The sequence below is a fragment of the Mastigoproctus giganteus genome, chromosome 2 (genome assembly GCF_048544385.1).
Source record: "Mastigoproctus giganteus isolate SK-2022 chromosome 2, ASM4854438v1, whole genome shotgun sequence".
In the NCBI taxonomy this organism is placed as follows: Eukaryota; Metazoa; Arthropoda; class Arachnida; order Uropygi; family Thelyphonidae; genus Mastigoproctus; species Mastigoproctus giganteus.
In genome coordinates this window covers 94,545,498-94,567,468 of record NC_143576.1, presented here as the reverse complement: position 1 = coordinate 94,567,468, position 21,971 = coordinate 94,545,498, and the positions used below count along the sequence as shown (strand labels likewise).

The following is a 21,971-nucleotide window of genomic DNA, read 5'->3' as shown; positions in this document are numbered from 1 at the left end:
ATGAAAGATATGCAATTCGTGGATACCTAATTGATAAGACGGTTTTGGAAAAATTGAAGAATTTGACGAATGCTCGGAGTATGATACTAATTTCATTGAGTGAATGTGAACAAGGATTTTCACAAATGAATCTGATTGTCAACCCAACCAGCCCTTCGTTGATGACAAAAACAGTTTCTTCACTACTGTTTCTTAAAATTGTAGGCCCACCACTGACCCGCTTCGATCCAGCAAAATATGTCGATTCATGGCTGCTTCTGAAACGTCATTCAACAACCGACACACAAAGAGGAAGAAAAGAACTCGACATAGGACAGGGGTTGGCAACCTTGGCTCACGAGCCGCATGCAGCTCTTTTAGCATTAGCAGTAGCAAAGGCACATGATGCAAGAAAGCAAGCTTATATTGCATCAGCCAAAAAAAAAAAAAAAAAAACCCCACCCTTATTTCACCCATCCACTCACTCCAAATGTTTGTCAAGTTCTGCCTTGAATCTATTTAAGCTATCAACTTCTATAACAACAGATGGAAGTTTGTTCCAGCAATCAACCACCTGCTGGCTAAAGGCAAACTTCCGCACATCTATCCTACAACTGTCTTTCCTCAATTTGAATTTATGCCCTCTCAGGCGATTATTCTGAGCAAGAGGAAGAATCCCATCAACATTGAGCAAGCTCAAACCATTCAAGGCTTTATACACCTCAATCACATAACACGTAACTGCGGTTCTTTAACTTTATAGCTCACATGAAGCACAAATTTGAAATGGAGTTAAGAGGACTTAAAAATCAAGGACATGTGGAGTGCAAATAAAATGCCTTAAAACTTGAAATTGAGGATTTGGAGAGGCAAAAGGCTACCCTTGCAATTCTACACAAATGGACGGTGATAGATGAGTTTAAAATGCAGACAAATTGTGTTTGATGCTTGGAGTAGCTTACCGGACTCATGTAAATTTCAAAATATTTGCGTTTGGACTTCTCAGTTTTTGATTCGACATATTTCTGTAAGCAAATATTTTTGAACATGAACTATATTAAAAATAAATCAAGAAACTGTCGTCTGAACAATGCGTGCATGTTTAAAGCTCAGCATGTTTAATTACGACATACTCGCATAATGTTCAGAGACTCGCTCAAGAAGTGAGCGAGTCTCTCAGCATCAAGTCGCATTAATTTGTACCTAATTGGATGTTTGTTACGTTTTTTCAGTATTAATAAATAATATTTCAAAATATATTTTTTAATAAACACCTTCCCACTCTATTTTACATTTCTTAAAAAACTCTCGCCTCCCTTCATTCCTCCCAGCTTGAGCTGAGGTGCGGCTCTTCGGATTCTCTCTTTTTTTTTAATTAGATCAAAAATGGCTCTTCACTCAAAAAAGGTTGCTGACCCTTGGCATAGGGTGTCGGATGAGAACTTAATAAAAGTTTGGAATATTCTACAAAAACTTTATCACGAAATTATTTTTACTTATGTTATTATTTTATGCACATTTTACTTATTTTTTTATATACTTGAGTAATAAATTTATGCTTAATAAACTGTGTTAATATACTTAATTTGTTGTTCTTATTCTAAAAACATTACTAAAGTAACAATATCAGAAAAAAAAATTTTTAGAGCACTTTTTTTCATATCCTTTTAATTTTCAATTTTTCCTGATAGCAAAGAATGAGTACTGGCACCTATTTTTTTTACAAAAAAAGCACTGCTGCCATTTTAAGCACTATTTCAGTGTTTAGCGCTAAAAATCTGTTAAGTAAACTTACTTTCATGCCCATAACAAGATGTCACCTAAAATTTGTTTAGTGTTATAAAAGATATATGACATTTGTACTTAAGTGCAGTTCATGTTCAAAAATATTTGCTTGCAGAAATACGTCGAATCAAAAACTGAGAGAAGTCCAACAAAGGATACAAAAGTATATAGAATAAAAATATTTGTCAGGCTCTTTCGCTTGCTTAATTATTATAACTTTCCTTATATATATATGCTAGAGATATAACACAGACTTGCAATAATTTACAGTGAATAATTGAAACCATGAAAGATATAATCTGTTAATATGCAAAATCATCTATACAAAGACAAGCTGCAAATAATCTGAATATTAAGTCTATGAATATCAAGGTTAACTATATTAGAAATACCTAAGAAAATTACTTCACTGTTGAGAAAAGTTAAATTAGAGAAAGTCATTTCCAAACATGTCAGTATGTTCTGAATGATTTAGAGTTGTGAGAACGATAAAGGCACCAAGTAAATTTTACAGAATGGCATAAGGAGATTTTAAGCCTGAGGAGAACAAAAGGAAATGATTCTAGATTAGAAGTTTGATAAGGAATATCAGAATGGAATTAAGCACAAGTACCATCTTTCTCTTAAATGCAGACTACTCTGAGAGACAAATGTATTCTTTTTAATACTCTCACTCTGTGTTGGCTAGTTTTTGAGTTAATATACAGTCAGTTCTGCTGTAAGGCGCATTTTCGGAATGCTAATTTGCTCCAATGTGACTGATATACTAGGGAATAATGTGATTTTCATGTTGGCTCATGCACGATTTCGCCTGGAGGTAACACCAGGTGAATGCAAAACCCAGCACCAAGCTGAATGTAGCGAGCTGCGTAGCAATACATACTAGTTTATGAAGCTTAAAAAATGCCAAATGTGTGAGAGCTATGGTTCCTATTTACTGTAGTTGTATTGGTCGGAGGCACACTGTTGTCATTCTCTCTCTCTTATTCACAAGATAATAGATGATATTGTAGGTCGACTCATGTTTTCAGCTCACATTTTTCTGTTCGAAGAGAAATTTTGTGAGGCGGGAAGCGTGAGCAGGAGGAGCACATTTCTGTAGGTCACTACAATAAAAACAATTTGCAGTTCCTAGTTTATTGGGCTTTTCTGTTAATTTAATCTAATTATAAATGGGTAGTAAACTTGATCTTATTGCATTTGCAATAATACGGATAGCTGAAATTCTGTGGGTTTTTACATTATGGTGAAATGTGTTTCCCCTTCCATGAAACTTCAATCATAAAAAACAAATAAATTTTCAGAATCTTCTTTTCATTCCTATTTTTTAAGCTTTGTACTTTTTACTCTGTATTTCATTTGTGCATGCAGTGTTTGTCATTATTGATTGCTTATATTTTTTACTTTAAAATTTTACAATAAAAAAACAAACAAACAAAAAAAAAAAAACTCTTGTATAGTTTGAGAAAGAGTAACAGTTCCAGAGAAATGTCAGTCCTCAATTTTTAAAATAATGACATGGGACTGTGTAGTGTATAGTCACTTGTTGTGGGGTGATACAGGTTATGTGTATGTCAGTTATAAAACAGCTTGTTAGTAGTACATGAGACAAGCGCCTCCATGTAAATTTTGTATTTTTTAAAATTGTGTGTTTTTTGTGATCTTCTCACCATTTTATTGACAGTGAAATGGAACCTCAACCCAGGATCATCAGCTGAAATACAATGAATCTTATTAGCCATAATTGGATTAACTCGATTACTGCCAAAATATCTCCAGGAACTATGCATTAGTCCAGGGGTCCCCAACCTTTTTCATCGGAGGGCCACATAGAAAATTCATAACAAACTTCATAACAAGCTGAAGTTAGCGCAATTTTGATGACTAAAAGCACTGTAAACCAAAAACGCAATTTTAGCAACTTCACCAGGTCAAACGGGGTGTACAAGATAGAAAAACTATAAAAAATTATAAACGTGGGATATTTATTGTAAATAAAGCCATAGTCATATCAAAAATCACAATTTTTATTGTTATAATCACATTTGATATTACAGAAATAGCAAATCAATGAGATGTTTGTAGTTGTTTTGATTTAGCAATAATTGAATTGTTAGGTTAAATAGTAAAGTTCCCAATCTTAACAAGTTTTGCAAATGTTCATCTGTCATTTTTGATCGATGCTTGGATTTTATATATTTCATTTTTGAATATATTTGTTCACATAGGTAAGTGCTACCAAAAATAGAAATTATTCTTCTTGCTAATTTTTTTAATTCTGGAAATTCATTTTCTGTTGAAGTTTTATAAAAGTTAATTAATGTTTCATTTTTCAATAATGTTTTCAGGTTATCATTACTTTAAAAATCTATGATTTCTAATTGTAGATCTTTACCTATTTGTGAAACACATTTACATCAAATGGATTCTGAAATAATGTAAATAAATTTCTATTGTTTTCGAAATCAACAAATCGATCAACAAATGCTACCATCAATAATTCAAGATTTCGGACAAAATTGTTGGTAGAAAAATCACAATTGGGCATATTATTATATAAACTTTCACAACAAAAAAAATGGGAAAAATTTTGTTCAATTTGATTTTTAAATGATTCTTATTTTGTCTGAAATGCTTTAATATTGTAGTACAAGTCATTTACAAGTTGGTCGCAACTTGGGAGTTTTTTATTCAATGTATTCAGATGTTCACAAATATCTGTTAAAAATGTAAGTTCCCATAACCATTTAGTCTGTTAGTTCTGGGACCAGTTTTAATTTTTCGTTCATAATTATGTCTATTTTGGTTCGGAGTTAAAAAAAATATTTTTAACACATTACTACGACTCAACCATCTTACCTCCGTATGGTACAACAAATCGGCATATTCACTTTCGATTTGCTCCAAGTAAATTTTAAACTGATGATGGTTCAGGCCATTTCTGTGTATAAAATTCACAATTCTAATTATAGTCGACATGATTGAGTTGAAGACAAAATTGTACCACACAATGATTGCTGGTGAATAACACAATGAAATTGCATAGGTCTTTTGATGTGATTGGAATCAAAATATTTATTAACATGGCCGTTGAAAATGCGAGATTTTTTTTTTTTTTGGAAAAGAAATCTTTTCCAAAAAAGATTTCTATAGAATAAATTTTGATGAGGTGGATAAAATTGTCTCACAGGCAGGATCTGGCCCACGGGCCGTAGGTTGGCGACCCCTGCATTAGTCCGTAAATTTTGTTATTTTTCTCGTTTTGTTTTACTAAAAAATGTAATTTTTAAAATATAATCATAATAGCTTAATTTAGTCATAATAAAATATAATCATAATAGCTTCAATGCTTACAATAAATATCAAAATACAGTAAATTCTTGTTATAGTGAATTTGAAGGGATTGGTTCAAAGAGCACTATAAGCATGAGATTCCCCCTCCACCTTATTTCACAGATGGAAGAAAAGTGCACTAAAAGCAAAATAGCACTATAAGTGCTATTTTGCTTTTAGTGCTGGAGTTTACTCTATATCAGCGGTTACAAAACTGTGCGCTGCAGGATATTTTAAATTTTCGAGAAAACACAGTGATACTTGACACCATTCAGACACTGCACAAACTACTAGCTCTAGATAGTTCACAGTTTCAACATTGCTTATTAAGTTGTTTGGACCTAACTTCTTAATAAACAGAACTGTTAGGTATTTCTTTTGGCCTAGGGCACCATGAAAAAATTACTGAAATACTAAGGGTGGTGTGAACCAAAAAAGTTTGGGAACCTCTGCTCTATATGATATTTTTTGATATTGTTTCTAAATAAAAATTTTATTTAAAATATTTAAATTAAAATATTTGGGATTCCACTATAGACATAGGCAGGAACCTTTTGCATTTAATATAAAATTTATAGTCACACATCTGTCTTTAAGGACTAGCTGCTCAACAGCAAAGAGTGTTCTGCATAATTATTAGTGCTTTATTGAGAATTTTGGTGATTTTTTTTTTTTTTTTTGACCTAATTATGATGATGGATGGATGAACGAACGGTAGGTATACATCACTATCACTCAGAAACAAAGCAGATGAGCAAACACCCAAAAAAGCCAATTTTCAATTGCCTGCCAAAAAGGCCATGTTGTGAGTCTTTTGAGACTAAACGCACCATCCTTAGAAATCTCCCTCCCCAAAAGGCAACAACACTACTGGGGAGTACTACAGAAACCTCCTGGGAAAGTTGAGAGGCTATCAACTTGAAGAGATGCAGGAAGCTATCCAAAGGTGTCTGCTTCCTTGCCAACAGTGCTCCTGCTCACAAGGCTGCTCTTGCATTAGATTTACAATCAGGTGTGGTTTTTAAAATGTCCAGCACTCACCTTATTTTCCCAGCCTCTCACCTTCAGACTTCTTCCTCTTCCTTAAGATAAAGAAACCATTATGGAGCCACAGATATCAGACTGATGGGGAGGTAATTAATGAAATGGAAGTCTGGTTTCTGCTCAAATCCACAGATGGAAAAAATGTGTAGCTCTAGAAGATATAGAGAAGAATGTAATTGCCAGCGAAGTTTCAAATCCATAACTCAGATCTTCCTAGGTGAAGGTTATTTACTCCCTTCCCATTTTTTTTTTTTTTTTGGCTTTGTAATGGCTTTGAAAATGATGCCAAATTAATGCCCTACTTAGTAAATTTTATATTCCAAAACAGGAAAATAGGATTTATCTTCAGTAAGTAAGTGATTAATACCAGTCATTAGTTATTAAGGTTCCAAACTACATATATAAACAATGTAATTGCATTCAGGTAATTTGCAATGTGATTCAGCTACTTCCTCTGTTTTCACAAATCAATATGCCTGTACTTAACAGTAAAGTCAAAAGGAATCGTAGAATGAATAATTAGGACAAATGAGATGAATGATGTTTGAGCCAATAAGTACAGGAACTCCCCGACTTACATAAGGGTTGCGTTCCTCGGAAAGCTAAATAAGTCAGGGATTTTCCCCATGCTTGTGTTGTGCAGCACTCGCAACTGTGCTAGCTGAATTGATTGAATCAAAATTGAAATGGTCGACGAACATGTATATAGAATTATTTATTCAATTTTTTATCTCATGCACAGGAAAAATTACAAAAGTGTGCAATTTAAAAAAATTTTTAAATTATAAAATTACAAAAAAAGAGAGGAGACGTGCATAATTTCAGTAAGTTTTACCTCTTGAGCATCGTTGCCAGAATCGGCATCTTCAGCTGATAAGTATGCCGCTTCAGAGGTTGAGGGCTGTGGAGATTTAGAAGCCACTCAACCTTATGAAAGAACATATTAATGGATGACTGTATGGTGGCTTTTTTCTTTTCTTTGTAGCAAGCAAGCATATCATTCACCTCTCCATTAACTTTTAAAAATCATTCGCTGTCAGGATCCACTTCTCAAACCTCACCATTGTCAATGCAATTTCACGAAATTGCATTGCCACCTCTCTGGTGATGATTGGCTTCTCATTTGGTTCATCTTGAGTCTTGTCAGCATTTACTATCGCTGCTTGCAAGTCAATAAGTTCTTCATTAGATAATTCCTTCTCTTCTTCCTCTATTAACGATTCCACATCTTTGGCATCAACCTCCAACTGAAGTAGCTCTGCAACCTTTACAATCTTATCTGTAACTGCTTCATATGATTCATCTTTTTCAAATCCTTTGAAGCCTTTTACATGCCATGAGCATATTTTCTTCCATGCGCCATTTAAACAACTTTTAGTAATTTCCACCCAGGCCATATTAATGTTTAAGATAGTGTGGTAAATATTGTAAGATTTCCAAAAGTCTCTTAACGTAAAATTTTTCTCACCGTCTATTGCAGACAATGCCTGAGCAAATGTTGTGCGTAAATAGTATGCTTTTAAATTCAAAATAATGTCCTGATAGGTTGGATGAGTGAAGTTGTGTTTGGCAGTAGAAATATGACTCATGTTCGAATTGAAATCATCTAAATGCGTAGGATGTTCAGGAGCATTATCTAATAGAAGCAAAATCTTGAAATGAACGTCGTTGACTTTACAATATTTTTCAACCTCGGGAATGAAGCAGCATTTAAACCAATCCTCAAAGAGAGATATTGTTATCCGTGTTCTCTGTTTCGATTGGAAATGCATGTGTAGGGTGGCTTTATTGATGCCCTTAAATGTATGAGGATTTCCAGAATGGTACACAAACAGTGGTTTTAATCTGTAATATCCTGCTGTATTAGCCCCAAACAAGAGTGTGGCTCTATCTTTTGAAGCCTTGAAACCTGGCATTGTATTTTCCTCTTTGGCAATGTATGTTCGATCTGACATTTTTTTTTCCAATACAGAGCAGTATCATCAACTTTAAAAATTTGCTGCGTCAAATAGCTGCCTTCATCAATAATTTTTTCCAACACCACAAAATTTCTCTGCAGCTGCAGAATCGGCACTGGTGACTTCACTGCATACTTTAACGTGGAAACCAGCGTGATGCTCAAACCTATTAAATCACCTGTTGCTTGCCACGACCTTGGGTTGGGATTCGCCGTGCTTATCTTGTCTTTATAAATACTTGTTGCTTTTGCTTGAATGGTCATTGGACTCGTTCACTAGCTTCTGAATCTGATTTTCAATCCATATTATTAACAGCTGTTCCAGCTTCGATATAGCACCACCTGAACGCTGTTTTGTGATCACTGTTGATCCTAAGTGCATTGATCCTTTGACATGTTCCTTTATGCGTGCACTGTCCTTTAAAATAGTATTCACTGTTGAAGCAGCGAGAACTAATTCCCTTGCAATAGATGACAAACTTTGTCCTGTTTTGTACTTCTTAATCATTTTCATCTTTATTTCTAAATCAATTTTGTTTTGTTTCCTGGCACTACCACCACTTGTACTTTTCGTTGGTCACTTTCCCTTCATCATTGTAATATGTAAGTAGAAATGAAGAGAAGTTTCTGAAAGTTTGTATTTTTTCTGATTGAAGATTTCGGTGAAGGGGAACACATTTCACCATAATAGTGTAAAAACCCACACAATTGCAGTTATTGGTATTATCGCAAATGCGATAAGATCGAGTTTACTACCCATTTATAATTAGATGCACGAACAGAAAAGCCCAGTAAACCGGAAAGTGCAAATTGTTTTATGGTCGTGACCGCCAGAAACGTGCTTTAAAAAAATATCACAAAGGCATTCAAAATTGATTCTTATAACGGGAACATATGATAACGATAAAAGGGTAGTGCAATTTCCATTATAAATATGACCTTTTAGAAAGATAAATAGTTTAGTAATATAGCAGAATTTTCAACTTCCAAGGACTTGGAACGAATTACAAAAAAAAAAAAAAAACAAACAAACAAACAAACCCAGTGTTATTGGGATATTTTCACGATATCTCCAATTATTCCTACAGGATGCAAAATACGTTTCCACGATTTTTTTAAGTTTGCATGTACCGGGTAAAACTTATGTAAAGTTGAAAAGTTGAATTTCCATAAGTCGGGGAGTTCCTGTAATTGAAATTTTTTAAGAAAAGATTTAAGAGAAGGGACTTAGCAAATTGTAGGAAAAATGGAAACTCATCAAATTTGGAATGGAGACCATGCATACTTGTATAATGGATTAAAAAAAGTTTTTGGGCATATTAGTTTTTTTTAACAGATAAGTTTGTTCCAGTGTTTTGACTGTTCACAATGCAACGATGTAGATGACATAAAAATTAGGGAACGTATGAATTAAATTTTTTTTTTTTTTTAGGTATGACACACACACACACACACACACACACACACACACACACACACACACACACACACACACACACACACACACACACACACACACACACACAATTTGGACTTCCTCCAGTTACAGCTTGAAGAATGGAGGTAGTGATTTTATATAACAGCTTGATTTGAATGTCTACCAGAGCGTTACCAATAGATTTGGTCTGGTGGATAGTTTTTCCCTCAGTGCAGCCATCACCTTAATTATTAAGTATGGAATTGTTTGATTGTGGCACGATTTGTTTGTGGCACAGAAATAAAGTCTATTGAAGAAAATATCATGTTTTTTTCTCTCTTTTTTTGTTAATTAGAAACATCTACTCATTGGTATTTGTTAGGTGAAGTAGAATGCAAAGTGTGACAGTTTTGCTTGCTTACAGTTGTCATATGAGGAATATTGCTTCATCAGAAAATTCAGCTTTGCTCAGTTTTCATCAGTGCAGCAAATTCAAAGCATGGTTTTCTATTAGCTTCAGGTATTGTTCCATCTGCAGCTTAACAGACTTGTATTATGAATTTTGTCAGAAGCACCTTATGGACAGTAGACTATGGAATTCCCAACCCAGGCCTTTCCCAGGTAGTCTTTTTTTAGGCTTGCATAAGGACATCACACAAATGTGGTCAGCTGTTTTCGAGCTGTCTACTAGATTTATATTTCTCAATGCTCTTCAGAGCCTCTTTAAATTACCAGTATTACTTGATACATTTATCATTACATGTTTTAGATTGTTATTTACACCTAGATTTGCACTGGCCTTGGATCAGAAATTAAAATTTAAGCATGCTTTAAAACACTATACTTTCTGTTGATTTGTTATCATCTTTGAACTGCCATAATGGCTAGCAGAACAGCTGTGAGATGTGCACAAAACAGTGTGAGTGAGTGGAGCTGAGAATTCTTTTTTTTTAGGTAACTGAATTCCATAAATGGGATAAATTTAAAATTTAAATACCATCATTATTTTATGGAAAACTGTATATGCTGTTTAAATGATAGTAAAAAATAAGAACTCTAAAGTGTTAAATTTCACTTTACATTTTACTATGCTTCCCTAGTAATATTTTAAAAAAAGGAAGCCAGCAATAAATAATCGATAGTAAATTTTTGGATTTAAACAATTTTACCATTTAATTAATATTTACTATGCGTATTTCATAGCGTTTCTGAGAAAAAAATTTTTTCTGTATTTCTAACTTAGTAAATCAGTCTCTCTCTCTTTTTTTTTTACCCTTCCAGCTGATAAAGAGGTGCATGTTCGTTCTGAAGATTATGGACGGGATCTTTCATCTGTTCAGACACTTTTGACCAAACAGGTATGTATACATGTAAATAACTTTAAAATCTTGCGTATGGCTAGCTGGCAACAGGATTTTATAAATGACGTTTCTGTATAATGACCTTATTGTCACAGATAGTAAGAATGGTTGTGCTTAAATTATATTTTTGTTTCCCTTTCCTGCTCTCCACAGAAATAAATTGCAGAGCCTGAGGAATTTAAATGAGGAATTTAAATTCTTAATTTAATTAATTTTTATCAAGGGCCATATGGAAGATCATACCAGTAGTGTTTCTCAAGTACTGTATTGGTAGGGCCTTCCAGATATCATTTGGAAGAACCTACCAATACAGTAAACACTACTGGTATGGTCTTCCATATGGCCCTTGATACATTTTAAAATCCATTGATTACAAGTAAATACAAAATACTGTTGACAGCAAGGGTTGGAGAAACAAATAAACATTATTTATTCCAACTAGAATATATGATGTTTCAGATTTGGTAAAAAATAATACACTCTGGGAGGAAATAATGACTCACAAGACAAGAATGAATGAAAACATGTCTGAAAGTACTCTAGCTTAGTTAGTAGCTTGTCTTTTATTTCCATTGGATGTACCATTAAATAAATAAATTTAAAAAATGGTTAAAATCACGAAGCTCTTAAATAATTGATATAATGGTTAGGATGGAAGGAGGTGCAGAACGCTGGATTGTATGGGAATAATTTATCAGAATGGATTTCAATTAAAATTCAAGAACACTTGTTAGAGTTAAGAATAGTAAATTTCATAATTTTTGAACCAAATGTACTATACAGTTTTTCATTGTCACTTTTGGCAAAATCTTTGTAATATGCCTAATTTCAGTATTTAGCATTTTAGTGATACTTAGCTGTAGTCTGGAGAACAAGTGGAAATATGGAAATATAAGCTCTTCAACCTGCACAGAGTAAAATCTCTCTTTAATATCTTTAATTGCAGATAATTCTCAGATGTTCTGTTGTACTTCTACACCACTTTTCCAGTGACTGTAAAGAGCAGAATAGGAAAGGTTACTTGAACTATGCTGTGCATTCTTACTTTAATTAATTTTGAACTTAACCACTTTAATTAAAAGAGATTAATATTTAATTTGTTAAGTTAATACATGTACAAGTAATTGATAAATAATTTCCATAATTAAAAAATCCTTGCACTTCCTATTTCTGCAGTTTAATGCAGGCAGTTTGTATGGATATTATGTCTGTACTAAGTGTGAGATAGAAAACCCAATGGTTGAATATATTTTATTTGTTGGTGAAACATGTTAGGTTATTTATTTGTTTTTTTTTTTTTTTGTATCTTCTGAAACTACCCAAAATTTAAGTAACTTTAGTAATTTAATTAGTTTATTGCTCTAATTAGTCTATTTAATTAGTTTATTGGAGAGGGCAATTATTACAATACAGTATTTCTAAACAGTTCCAAAAACCAAAAAATTGGCTTTGTTTTGGATTTCTGTGTTGAAATCAGTCATTGGGCTTGGAATATTGGTTCTGTATTATATACAAAGAGAAGTTAACTGTATACAAAGAGATCCAAAGATATAAATTTTAAAAGAGATACCAAGAAAGGTTAATGTAGGTTTTGAAACATGAATCCAATAATACTTGGTTGGAATAAATTTTAAATCTTTAAATCAGATTAAATTTTGTTCTAAATTAATTCTCAAAGTAAAACACTTCTTAAATTAATATACAGGGTCATTATACGGTTCTTATGCAGTTTTAAATTTTCATAACTTCCGTTTTATACATGATAAAATCAATCTATAAAAAGGGTAGGGGAAAGAATTTATTACAGTCTTATACACATTTATTCTTGGGATTGTTAATTCTCAACATGTCCACTGTCGTTACGTATACAAACTGAGATACAATTCTGAAGTGCTACAAATACATTTTGCAGTTGATTTTCAGTAATACCCTGGATCACATTAGTTATCCTAGTCTGAAGGTCAAAGAGTGAGGTTCTGTTGAATAAACAATAGTCTTAACATGTCCCCATAGGAAAAAATCCAGTGGCCTCAAATCTGGTGAACACGGTGGTCAAGAGATCGGTCCACCTCTTACAATCCATCTGTTAGCAAAATTTTCATTCAGAAGCTGCCTAACACTGAGAGTAAAGTGACAAGGTGCACCATCTGGCTGAAATGCTGTCTCACCTATAAGTCCTAAACATGTTAGTTCAGGAATAAGGTAATTCTGTAGTATTTCCAAATAACTCTCACTATTAACAACCATCGTGGTTTATCATTGATGGAACCTGTTTCTTTAAACTTTTTCATCCAGTTAGTTGTGGAATTCCTGTGTGGGGCATCTTTGTTGTAATGGGTTCTAAATCTTTTTTGTACTGCAATTACAGACTTTAACTTGCCGAACCACAGCATACAATTTACTTTCTCTTCTATTGAAGCCATTTGGTCAAGCTTAATTCTGCAAAAAAAAATAATAAAATTTTTGCTAAACTTCAATAAAATAAATGAATCACTCAGTACATACTAAACTTCACTAAATTATATTTCTAATGTTTTTTACAGATTGATTTTATCATGTATAGAACGGAAGTTATGAAAATTTAAAATTGTACAAGGACTTTATATATATTGACCCTGTATAATAATAATAGCAAAGCATATATAGCAACATCATAAAAAAACAAACAAACAAAAAAAAAAAACTAATATGGATGGGTGAAGTGTTTTTTATAACTGGATAACCAATTACAAAAAACACTTCACCCATCCATATACCCTCCAAGAACTTATCTAGTTCTTCTTTGAATTTATTCAAACTGTTCATTTCCACAACAACAGATGGAAGCCTGTTCCAACAATCACCTGCCTGCTGGCTGAAGGGCAAGCTTCCACACATCTATCCTGCAACCATCCTTCCTCAACTTAAATTCTTAAATTTATGACCCATCATGTGTGTAGTCTCAGCAAGAGGAAGAATGCCAGTAACATTCAGTTTACTCAATCCATTCAAAGCCTTAAACACCTCAATCAGGTCTCCTGCAGGTGCCTAGTTTTCAGATGCTGCAATTTGCTGAACTAAAGCTCTTTTTTGGTAAGAGCTCCCCTTTGTTCTGCTCACCAGTCTCATTTCCATTCTATGTACCTATTCTAGCAGATTTACATCCTTCCTAAAGTGAGGCTTCCAGACCTGATTATAATACTCAAGATGTGGCCTAACCATGGCCTTGTACAAAGGAATAATCACCTCCTTTATCCCAGCTAGCAGAGCTTCTGTGTCATTAACAAAATCCCCATGAACTGTTCTGGCAGCATGTTTGCACTCAGAGAATTTCATATCTGACTGCACAATTCCCCCCCCCCCCAAGTCTTTTTCAATTTCCACTACCCTGAGTGTAGTACCATATAGTTGATAAGTTACTCTGAGATTGCTGCTACCCATATGCAGTACCTTGCATTTGTCAATGTTAAACCTCAACTGCCATTTCTTAGCCCATTGAACCAATTTTCTTAGATCTTGTTGCAGTAGCTCACTCTAATTACTGTTAATCACCCTGCCAACCTTTGTATCATCTGCAAACTTTGACATTAAGCCTGATATACCTTCCTCAGTATCATTAATTAATACTGAAAACAACAATGGGCCTAGCACTGATAACATTAGTCCATGAAGAGCAGTACTCAATGATGAGCACTCTGCCTTCTTCCACTTAACCATCCCTTTATCCATAGCAGTGACTTGCCCTTAATGCCACATTGCTCCAGTTTATATAACAGTCTTTTATGTGCAACAGTATCAAAGGCCTTCCTGAAATCCAAGTATATGATATCAAAATTATTGCAAAAGAATTGCATCCAATTCCTTGGTCACTGCATCATAGTAACCTATCAGATTGGTTAGACAAGACTGTCCCTTAACAGATCCATGCTCTTGACTGCAGTATAATTGCATTCCTGTCCAGATGTCCTGCATTACCTCTATAACTGGTGACTTCAACTGATAATAATATGATAATAATAATAATTAATATGACTAATAATAATAAAAGTAATAATAATAATTAATATGACTAATAATAATAAAAGTAATAATAATAATTAATGACTAATAATAATAAATAATATAATATATACTAAAATATTAAAATTACAAAAACATTAAAATGTAATATATTAAAAAAATAATATAATAGTGGGCTTTGTCCCCTGTTCACTGCTCTCGCTTCTTTTGATAAAATAAAATAAAATACTTACAGAAGCTTTCAATACTGTGTGTGTGTGTGTGTGTGTGTGTGTGTGTGTGTGTGTGTGTGTGTGTGTGTGTGTGTGTCTGTCTCTTCCTCAGCTATGAATGCATAAATACGTTACATATGGAAATCAAGAATGGTACTGCGTAGTCCATGCTAGATAAACAAAGTGCGTGCACAAGGTTTATCTAACATGACCACGCTAAAACAGAAGCTTGTCTTACCACAGTAAAACAAGTATTTGTTATGTATTACCACATAACCTGCATCCCTCTTCTCTCATTGGCTGAATAAATATCACAAGGAGGAAAATTATTTTAATGTATATATAATATTAATTTAAGAAAAGTGTTTTATTTTAGGAATTAATTTAGTATAAAATTTAATCTGATTTAAAGATTTAAAATTTGTTCCAACCAAACTTATTGTATTCATGTTTCAAAAATCTACATTAACCATTCTTTGTATAATTAACTTGATCTCTTTGCAAAAAAACCTCTTAAAATCTGTATCTTTGAATTTCTTCTTATCTAGTTAATTTCTCTTTGTATATATTACCGAATCAAAATTCCAGTCTGAAGATGGTTATCCTACTTAGTAATAATTTCATGTAATGTCATTCTAAAGTTTAATTGCCCAGATAAGTTTATTGACAGTTTTTGCATAGAGTGTAGAAATTTTGTAAATTTGTTCACACTTTGCAACTAATGTGTTAGTGATGTGTTGCTGAAGCAGGTAGTTTTTTATCATTAATAGGAAACTGAACTTGCTATGCAGGTGGCAGGTTAGGTTTTTCACTGAGCAGATATTGGAAAAGATACCTGCGTACTGGCCACTTCTACGTGACTCATGTGTTGTCTCTTTGTTTTGTTGCATAATTTTATTTATTTAGTTATAATTTTGTGTCACCAGCTCTTCTGTTTCTCCCCCCCACACAAATGGCATATTTGAGAATATGTTTATAGCTGTGGTTCATTTGCTTGCATACTAGGTTGAATTTTCTAGGTAGAATAAATGCAATAAAAGTGAATAATTACCAGTGTACCTAAATTACTGTCCTTATTATACCAACTTTACACGCTAAGCTAGATAGATTATTCAGCTATATTTATATGAACTACGGTTAAGGTTTTATGGTACCAATCATACCTTGGTTTTAGGGCAACTTAACATTTGTATAAATATAGCTGAATAATCAGCCTGTGTTGTAGTGTTCAAAGTTGACAGTTTAATAAGGATAGTAATTCAGGTATGTTAATAATTATTTTTATTATATTTATTCATATGTTAAATGTATCTGTTAATGCTGATCTATTTATTGATTAATTAATTAGTCAAAGCAGTTAAGTAAGAATTATAATTCTTACTGTAATTCATTTAAGAAATTAAAGAGATTTTACAGCATGGAGGTTGAATTGCTTAAATTTCCACCTGTTCTTTGTTTTGGTTTCATCTGTGCACCATACCACCCAAGAAATAGCTTCTTTGGTTTTCATCAGCATAAATCATAAGAGGTTTAGGGACTATATATGATGAGAATATAAACACATTGGGATTGTTGAAAATTATCATACATTGTTACAGTTGGGCAAAATATATTTTTGTCTGTTTTTTAATTTTAGTAGCATATGCAAGTAGTTTTATATATTATGAAGATTTCTATATATTTTTAGGAAACTTTTGATGCAGGATTGGCAGCATTTGAACAGGAAGGTATTCAGAGTATTACACAACTCAAAGATCAGCTGGTTGCTGCAAATCATGATCAGACTCCCGCTATTATTAAAAGACATGACGATGTGATGGGCAGGTGAGTAGTGGAATTTCTCTGTTTATTAAAATAGGAATTACAATATAATATGCTAAAATGAAACATTTACATTCTTAAGATTTAATTTGTGTGTGTGAGAAAATGATTCATTTCAATTTGTTGTAAAGCATGTTCTCTATGTATTATTTGTGGATTATTAACTCTGATTATGATATATTTATGTTGCTTCTAAAAACTTAGCTGACAGCTTGCTTCCCTAGTATATGTTCTGTTATTTTTTGGTGGCCAGCATACTTTGTAGGCTGAAGTAAATGATGTGTTATTACAAACTGACAATATAAAGCTTTGTGGCAGCCAGACTTAAGCCCACAATTTGTTTTTTTTTTTTTTTTTTATTTTATTTTTATTCTTTTATGAAAACCCCAAACATGAGAGGTATTAGAACCTATAGTACTTAGTACCATTCTTGGGTTGGAGGTTGAGAAGACAAAAGAAGATATTTGTTGACATTAGACTTGAACTTCTCTAGACTGTAATTTTCAGGAAATACGTGTGAAGGAAGGTTGTTCCAGAAAACGGCAGTTGAATGAATAAACAAGGAAGATGAAAAGTTGGTTCTGTGAGTTTGAAGTTGGACAGTAAATGGATATTGGCTGATGGCAGCACGTATTCGGACTGTTTTGAAAGAGAGAGAGAACGGGAATTATAGAAGCCAATTCAGAAGAACAGTGCCCATGGAAGTATCTGTAGAAAGGCATGCAGCAGAAATAGTACGTCTATGAGACAGACAGTGGAGAGAGACTGTTAGAGAGGAGTTATTAATTAACAAAACTGCCATCCTTCTGAATGGAATCTAGAAGCCTGAGCGACGTTTTAGGGGCACCACCCCAGATGTGGGAACAATATTCCATGGTTGGGCAGATTTGCAATTTGTACAGAGTGAACAGCTGTTTGGAAGATAAGTAACGCCGAGAGCGAAAGAGAAAACCAAGTTTTTTAGATGCAGAGGAAGCAATATTTGTAATGTGCTTGTGCCAAGAGAGATTAGAAGTCAGGGCAATCCTCAAAATTTAGATAGCATTTTGCCTAGAAATCGGAGTGTCACCAAAGATAAGCATAGGAGCAGAAGAATCCTTTTTGTGAGATATAAGACAAGACTGAATTTTAGAAGGATTGAAATCAACTAAGTTGTCTTTGCCCCACTGGAGAATTACCTGGAGATCGACATTTAAGCAGTTGGTAGTGGATATTCCAGAAGTTGAAGCTGATTGAGCAGGGCAAGGTTTTTCAAAATGGAAAGTGGAATGCAATGTACTATCATCGGCAAAACTATGGATAGGATTTCCAGTCAATAGAAGAAGGTCATTAATATACAAGAGGAAAAGAGTGGGGGAAAGAACTGAACCTTGGGGGACACCAGCATTGGTGGAGAAGTTAGAAGACAGAGAGCCATCTACCATCACCCTCAGTGAGCGATCAAAGAGAAAACTGGTTAACCAATTACAAAAAACAGTTGGCAAACCGTAAGATGGAAGCTTGTTTAGAAGACCTTTATGCCAAACATGAACAAAAGCCTTTGAGATGTCAAGAGCAACTGTTTGTGTTTCACCAAACTTTTCCATTGAATTAGTCCATAAATGGGTAACATAAGCCAGAATATGGCCAGTGGATCGACACTGACAGAATCCATACTGGCGATTGTTGATCAGATGGAAGGTTTCTAGGTAGTTTAAGAGTTGGCGGTTAATTGATTTCTCCATTACTTTAGAAAGAGTAGAAGTAATTGCAATGGGACGATAATTGGATGGGAGGGACTTGTCACCCTTTTTAGGAACTGGCTGGATATGAGCAAATTTCCAAGCAGAAGGAAAAACACCTTTGGAATAAGAAAGTGAAAAAAGTTTGCAAAGAACAGGAGTAAGTCCAGGAGCACAGGTTTTGAGAACAAGTGGAGAAATACCATCGGGACCTGGAGCTTTCTTAGCATCAAGATTCGTAAAAATCCTTTAGACATCCTTTTGATGGAAGACCACAGGAGGCATTGAATGTAGAATGTTGGTAATAGTGGGAGGTGTTTTACCAAGATCATTAATACATGAGTTGGAAGAAAAATGGGATGTTAGCAGGTCAGCTTTATCCTTGGCTGAAGTGACAACAGAACCACCTGGTTTGGACAGAGATGGGAGTAGAGATGGACAAAAGTTGTGGGCAATAGCTTTGGCAAGAGACTAGAATGCTCGGCTACCATTAAGGTAAGGAGCAAGTTTTCTACTCTTAGTCTGTTCAAAATCTAGTTTGGACTGATTAATAACAGCTTTACAATTGTTGCGAGCTTTGGTGTAGGCAGAAAATGAAACTGAAGAATTGGAAACAAGCCAATTATGATATGCAACGTTCTTCTCTTGAACAGACTTTGCACATTTATTAGAAAACCAAGGTTTAGATAAAGAATGAGATTTTAAAGTGGAGTGGGGATGGGGAATAAAGGATTCCATTCCTGCAAGAATAATTTCACTGACATGATCTGAGCAAACGTTGACATCAGAAGTTTTGAAACAGTAATCTGTCCAAGGAAAAGAAGAAAAGAAATCTTGCAAGTCATCCCATTTTGCATTCTTGTAATGCTAAACAGTACGAGGTTGGGAATAGCCACAAGATAAAGGCTCCATTTGAGAAGAGACAATCACCAAGTTGTGATCTGAGATACCTAAAGGACCACTCACTTCGACTGTGTACTTAGAAGGGTTGTTTGTGAGAAAAAAAATCAAACGTGTTGGCTGTATGGTTGGGATTGTCCGGTATTCTTGTAGGTAAATGAACAATCTGTGCAAGGTCATTAGAAATTGCAAAAGCCTCAGCATCTTGACCAGCTGGGTCAGTGTGACTAGAAAACGGAAGCTAGCTGGAGTTGTGAACATTAAAATCATCAAGGAAAATTACCTCACTGTTAGGAAAGTTGGACTGGAGAAAGTCAAGTTGCAAAGAGAGAAAGTCAAAGAGCTCCCAGTGATTAGTGGAGTTGGGAGAACGGTAGAGACAACAGATGAATTTGACACAATGAGGTAGAGAGATTTTAAGCCAGAGAAGTTCGAAAAGAGGAGATACCAAATTAACAAGTGTTTGACAGGGAATATCGGAATGGACGTATGCACAAGTACCACCTTTGAGGTGAAAGGAATCGTACAGCGAATAATTTGGGCAACTGAGATGAGCAGTAGTTGAATCAACTGATAACTGAGATTCTGTCAGAAAAAGTACATGGGATTTGGTAGACTGCAAGTGGAAATGGACATCGTTGAGATTAGAATTGAGTCCACGTATATTTGAGAAATGATCCAGGAAGAACTGATTTATTTCTAATACCATACAGCTTCTGTAAACAGCTACAGTACATAATTAACAAATTAGGTTATGTATGCAGTGTGTTACATTTCTGGTGCATTCATTTTTTGTTTTTTAAATTAGTTTTTTTTTTTTTTTTGTGATTAATCAGTAATTTAGTGAAAAGTAAATAACTAATTATCTTGGTATAATTAATTACAAATTGATTAACTGATAATATATAAAAGTAATTCTAAAAGATAGTTGTTGGCTAAATTGCCTAAGAGAGTATGGAGAAGTTTAATTATGAATGGGTAATGCACATACATCATTTCTACTACCAAGGTAGTTTTAATGCATTGTTTTAATTATATCTCATATGAGATACAATTAAAATTATTATATTTTAATTTTATATAATTATATCTACTATTGTAGATATAATTAAAACCATGCATTAAAACTACCTTGGTAGTAGAAATAATGTGTATGTATTACCTCTGTATAATTAAACTCCTTTATAAAAGTAATTGTTTTAAGTTTCACTATATCAATTAATATTCACTCAATGTTTTGTAATGTGTCATGGCTTTTTTTTTCGGTTATGATTGGTACCCTGGAGAAATCCAGTATTCCTTACAATTTGAAGTTCAAAAAACTAATATTAGAGCCACCTGAGAACTTATCATCTGCCCCTGTGTAACGTGTCCATAAATTGCTGGTCTTCTTTGGTTGATTTACCTGTTTTTCTGGATGAAATTTCTGGGAGAAAAAGCCTTAAACCTTGCAGGTTAGCTGTTAGACAGGCCATTAAATTTGACTTATTGGCAGCTGTCCAGGAGGAATCTAGAGCAGCCTGTGTATAATCTTACTGCTTCTACTTTGCTAATTAGTAACTTCAGGGATTCCAAATAGTGTGTATGCTGGAGGCATTTTTGAGACCACATTTTGTTAAGGAGCTGGGTATATTCTTGTTGTGTGTATGCCAAATCAAAAAATTTCATTAATTCATACTTGACCCCCCCCCAATCCGTACTTTTACCTTAGCTATTCAATACATCATGAATAGTCAAACAAATAATACAAACATCTGTGAAAATGTGTAACCTCTTAAAAACCCATTCATTTTTAACAAATATATGTGGTCACAGTTATGGCTGTTTCCACCAACAATCTGCCAAGCATACTTATTTTTCTGATGGTCTTCATTTATCTCAACAACTACTCATCTCAGTTGCTCTAATTATTTGTTCTTTTACTTTAAGTGCATAAGTGTACTTATGCAGTGGTACTTCTGCATAAATCCACTCTGATATTCCTTGTCAGAGACTTCCTAACCTTTAATCTCTCATTTTTTGTGATTCATCTGTCACCTCTGTTATTCTTCCAACTTTACAAATCATCCAGAACTTTTTGACTTCCTTCCTTTGAAACTCTGTTTCCTACCACTATAACTTTCCTAAGAGTGAGGTGATTTTAATATTCAACTCCAGTTGGTTTCAGTTTTCTAGTTACACAATCTCAGTTAGTTGAAATTCTGTGGCTTTTTACTAATAACTATAAACAACCTGGTAATTTACCTACCAGAATACCAGCCAATCCTAACTCCACACCTAGCAGTCTTGATCTCTTTCTCACTAACAACTCTTCAAAGCACATGGTTAATGTTAGTTGTTCTCTAAGTTTCTCAGATCACAACCTTGATGGTATCTTCCCAAAAGGAGCCCTCTTCACCCCACGTGCCCATTCTAGCAGTCAGTTTCATGTTGTTTGGCATT

General features: G+C 33.9%; 1 protein-coding gene across 1 annotated transcript in view; it reads left to right on the top strand.

Moving 5' to 3' along the window:
• Nucleotides 1–21,971, top strand: part of LOC150089433 (spectrin alpha chain-like) — a 579,218-nt gene that overhangs the window by 440,240 nt on the left and 117,007 nt on the right. Inside the window, 2 exon segments of the mRNA XM_090389473.1 lie at nucleotides 10,797–10,873; nucleotides 16,775–16,911. Coding sequence (XP_090245599.1) covers nucleotides 10,797–10,873; nucleotides 16,775–16,911 — 214 coding nt within the window.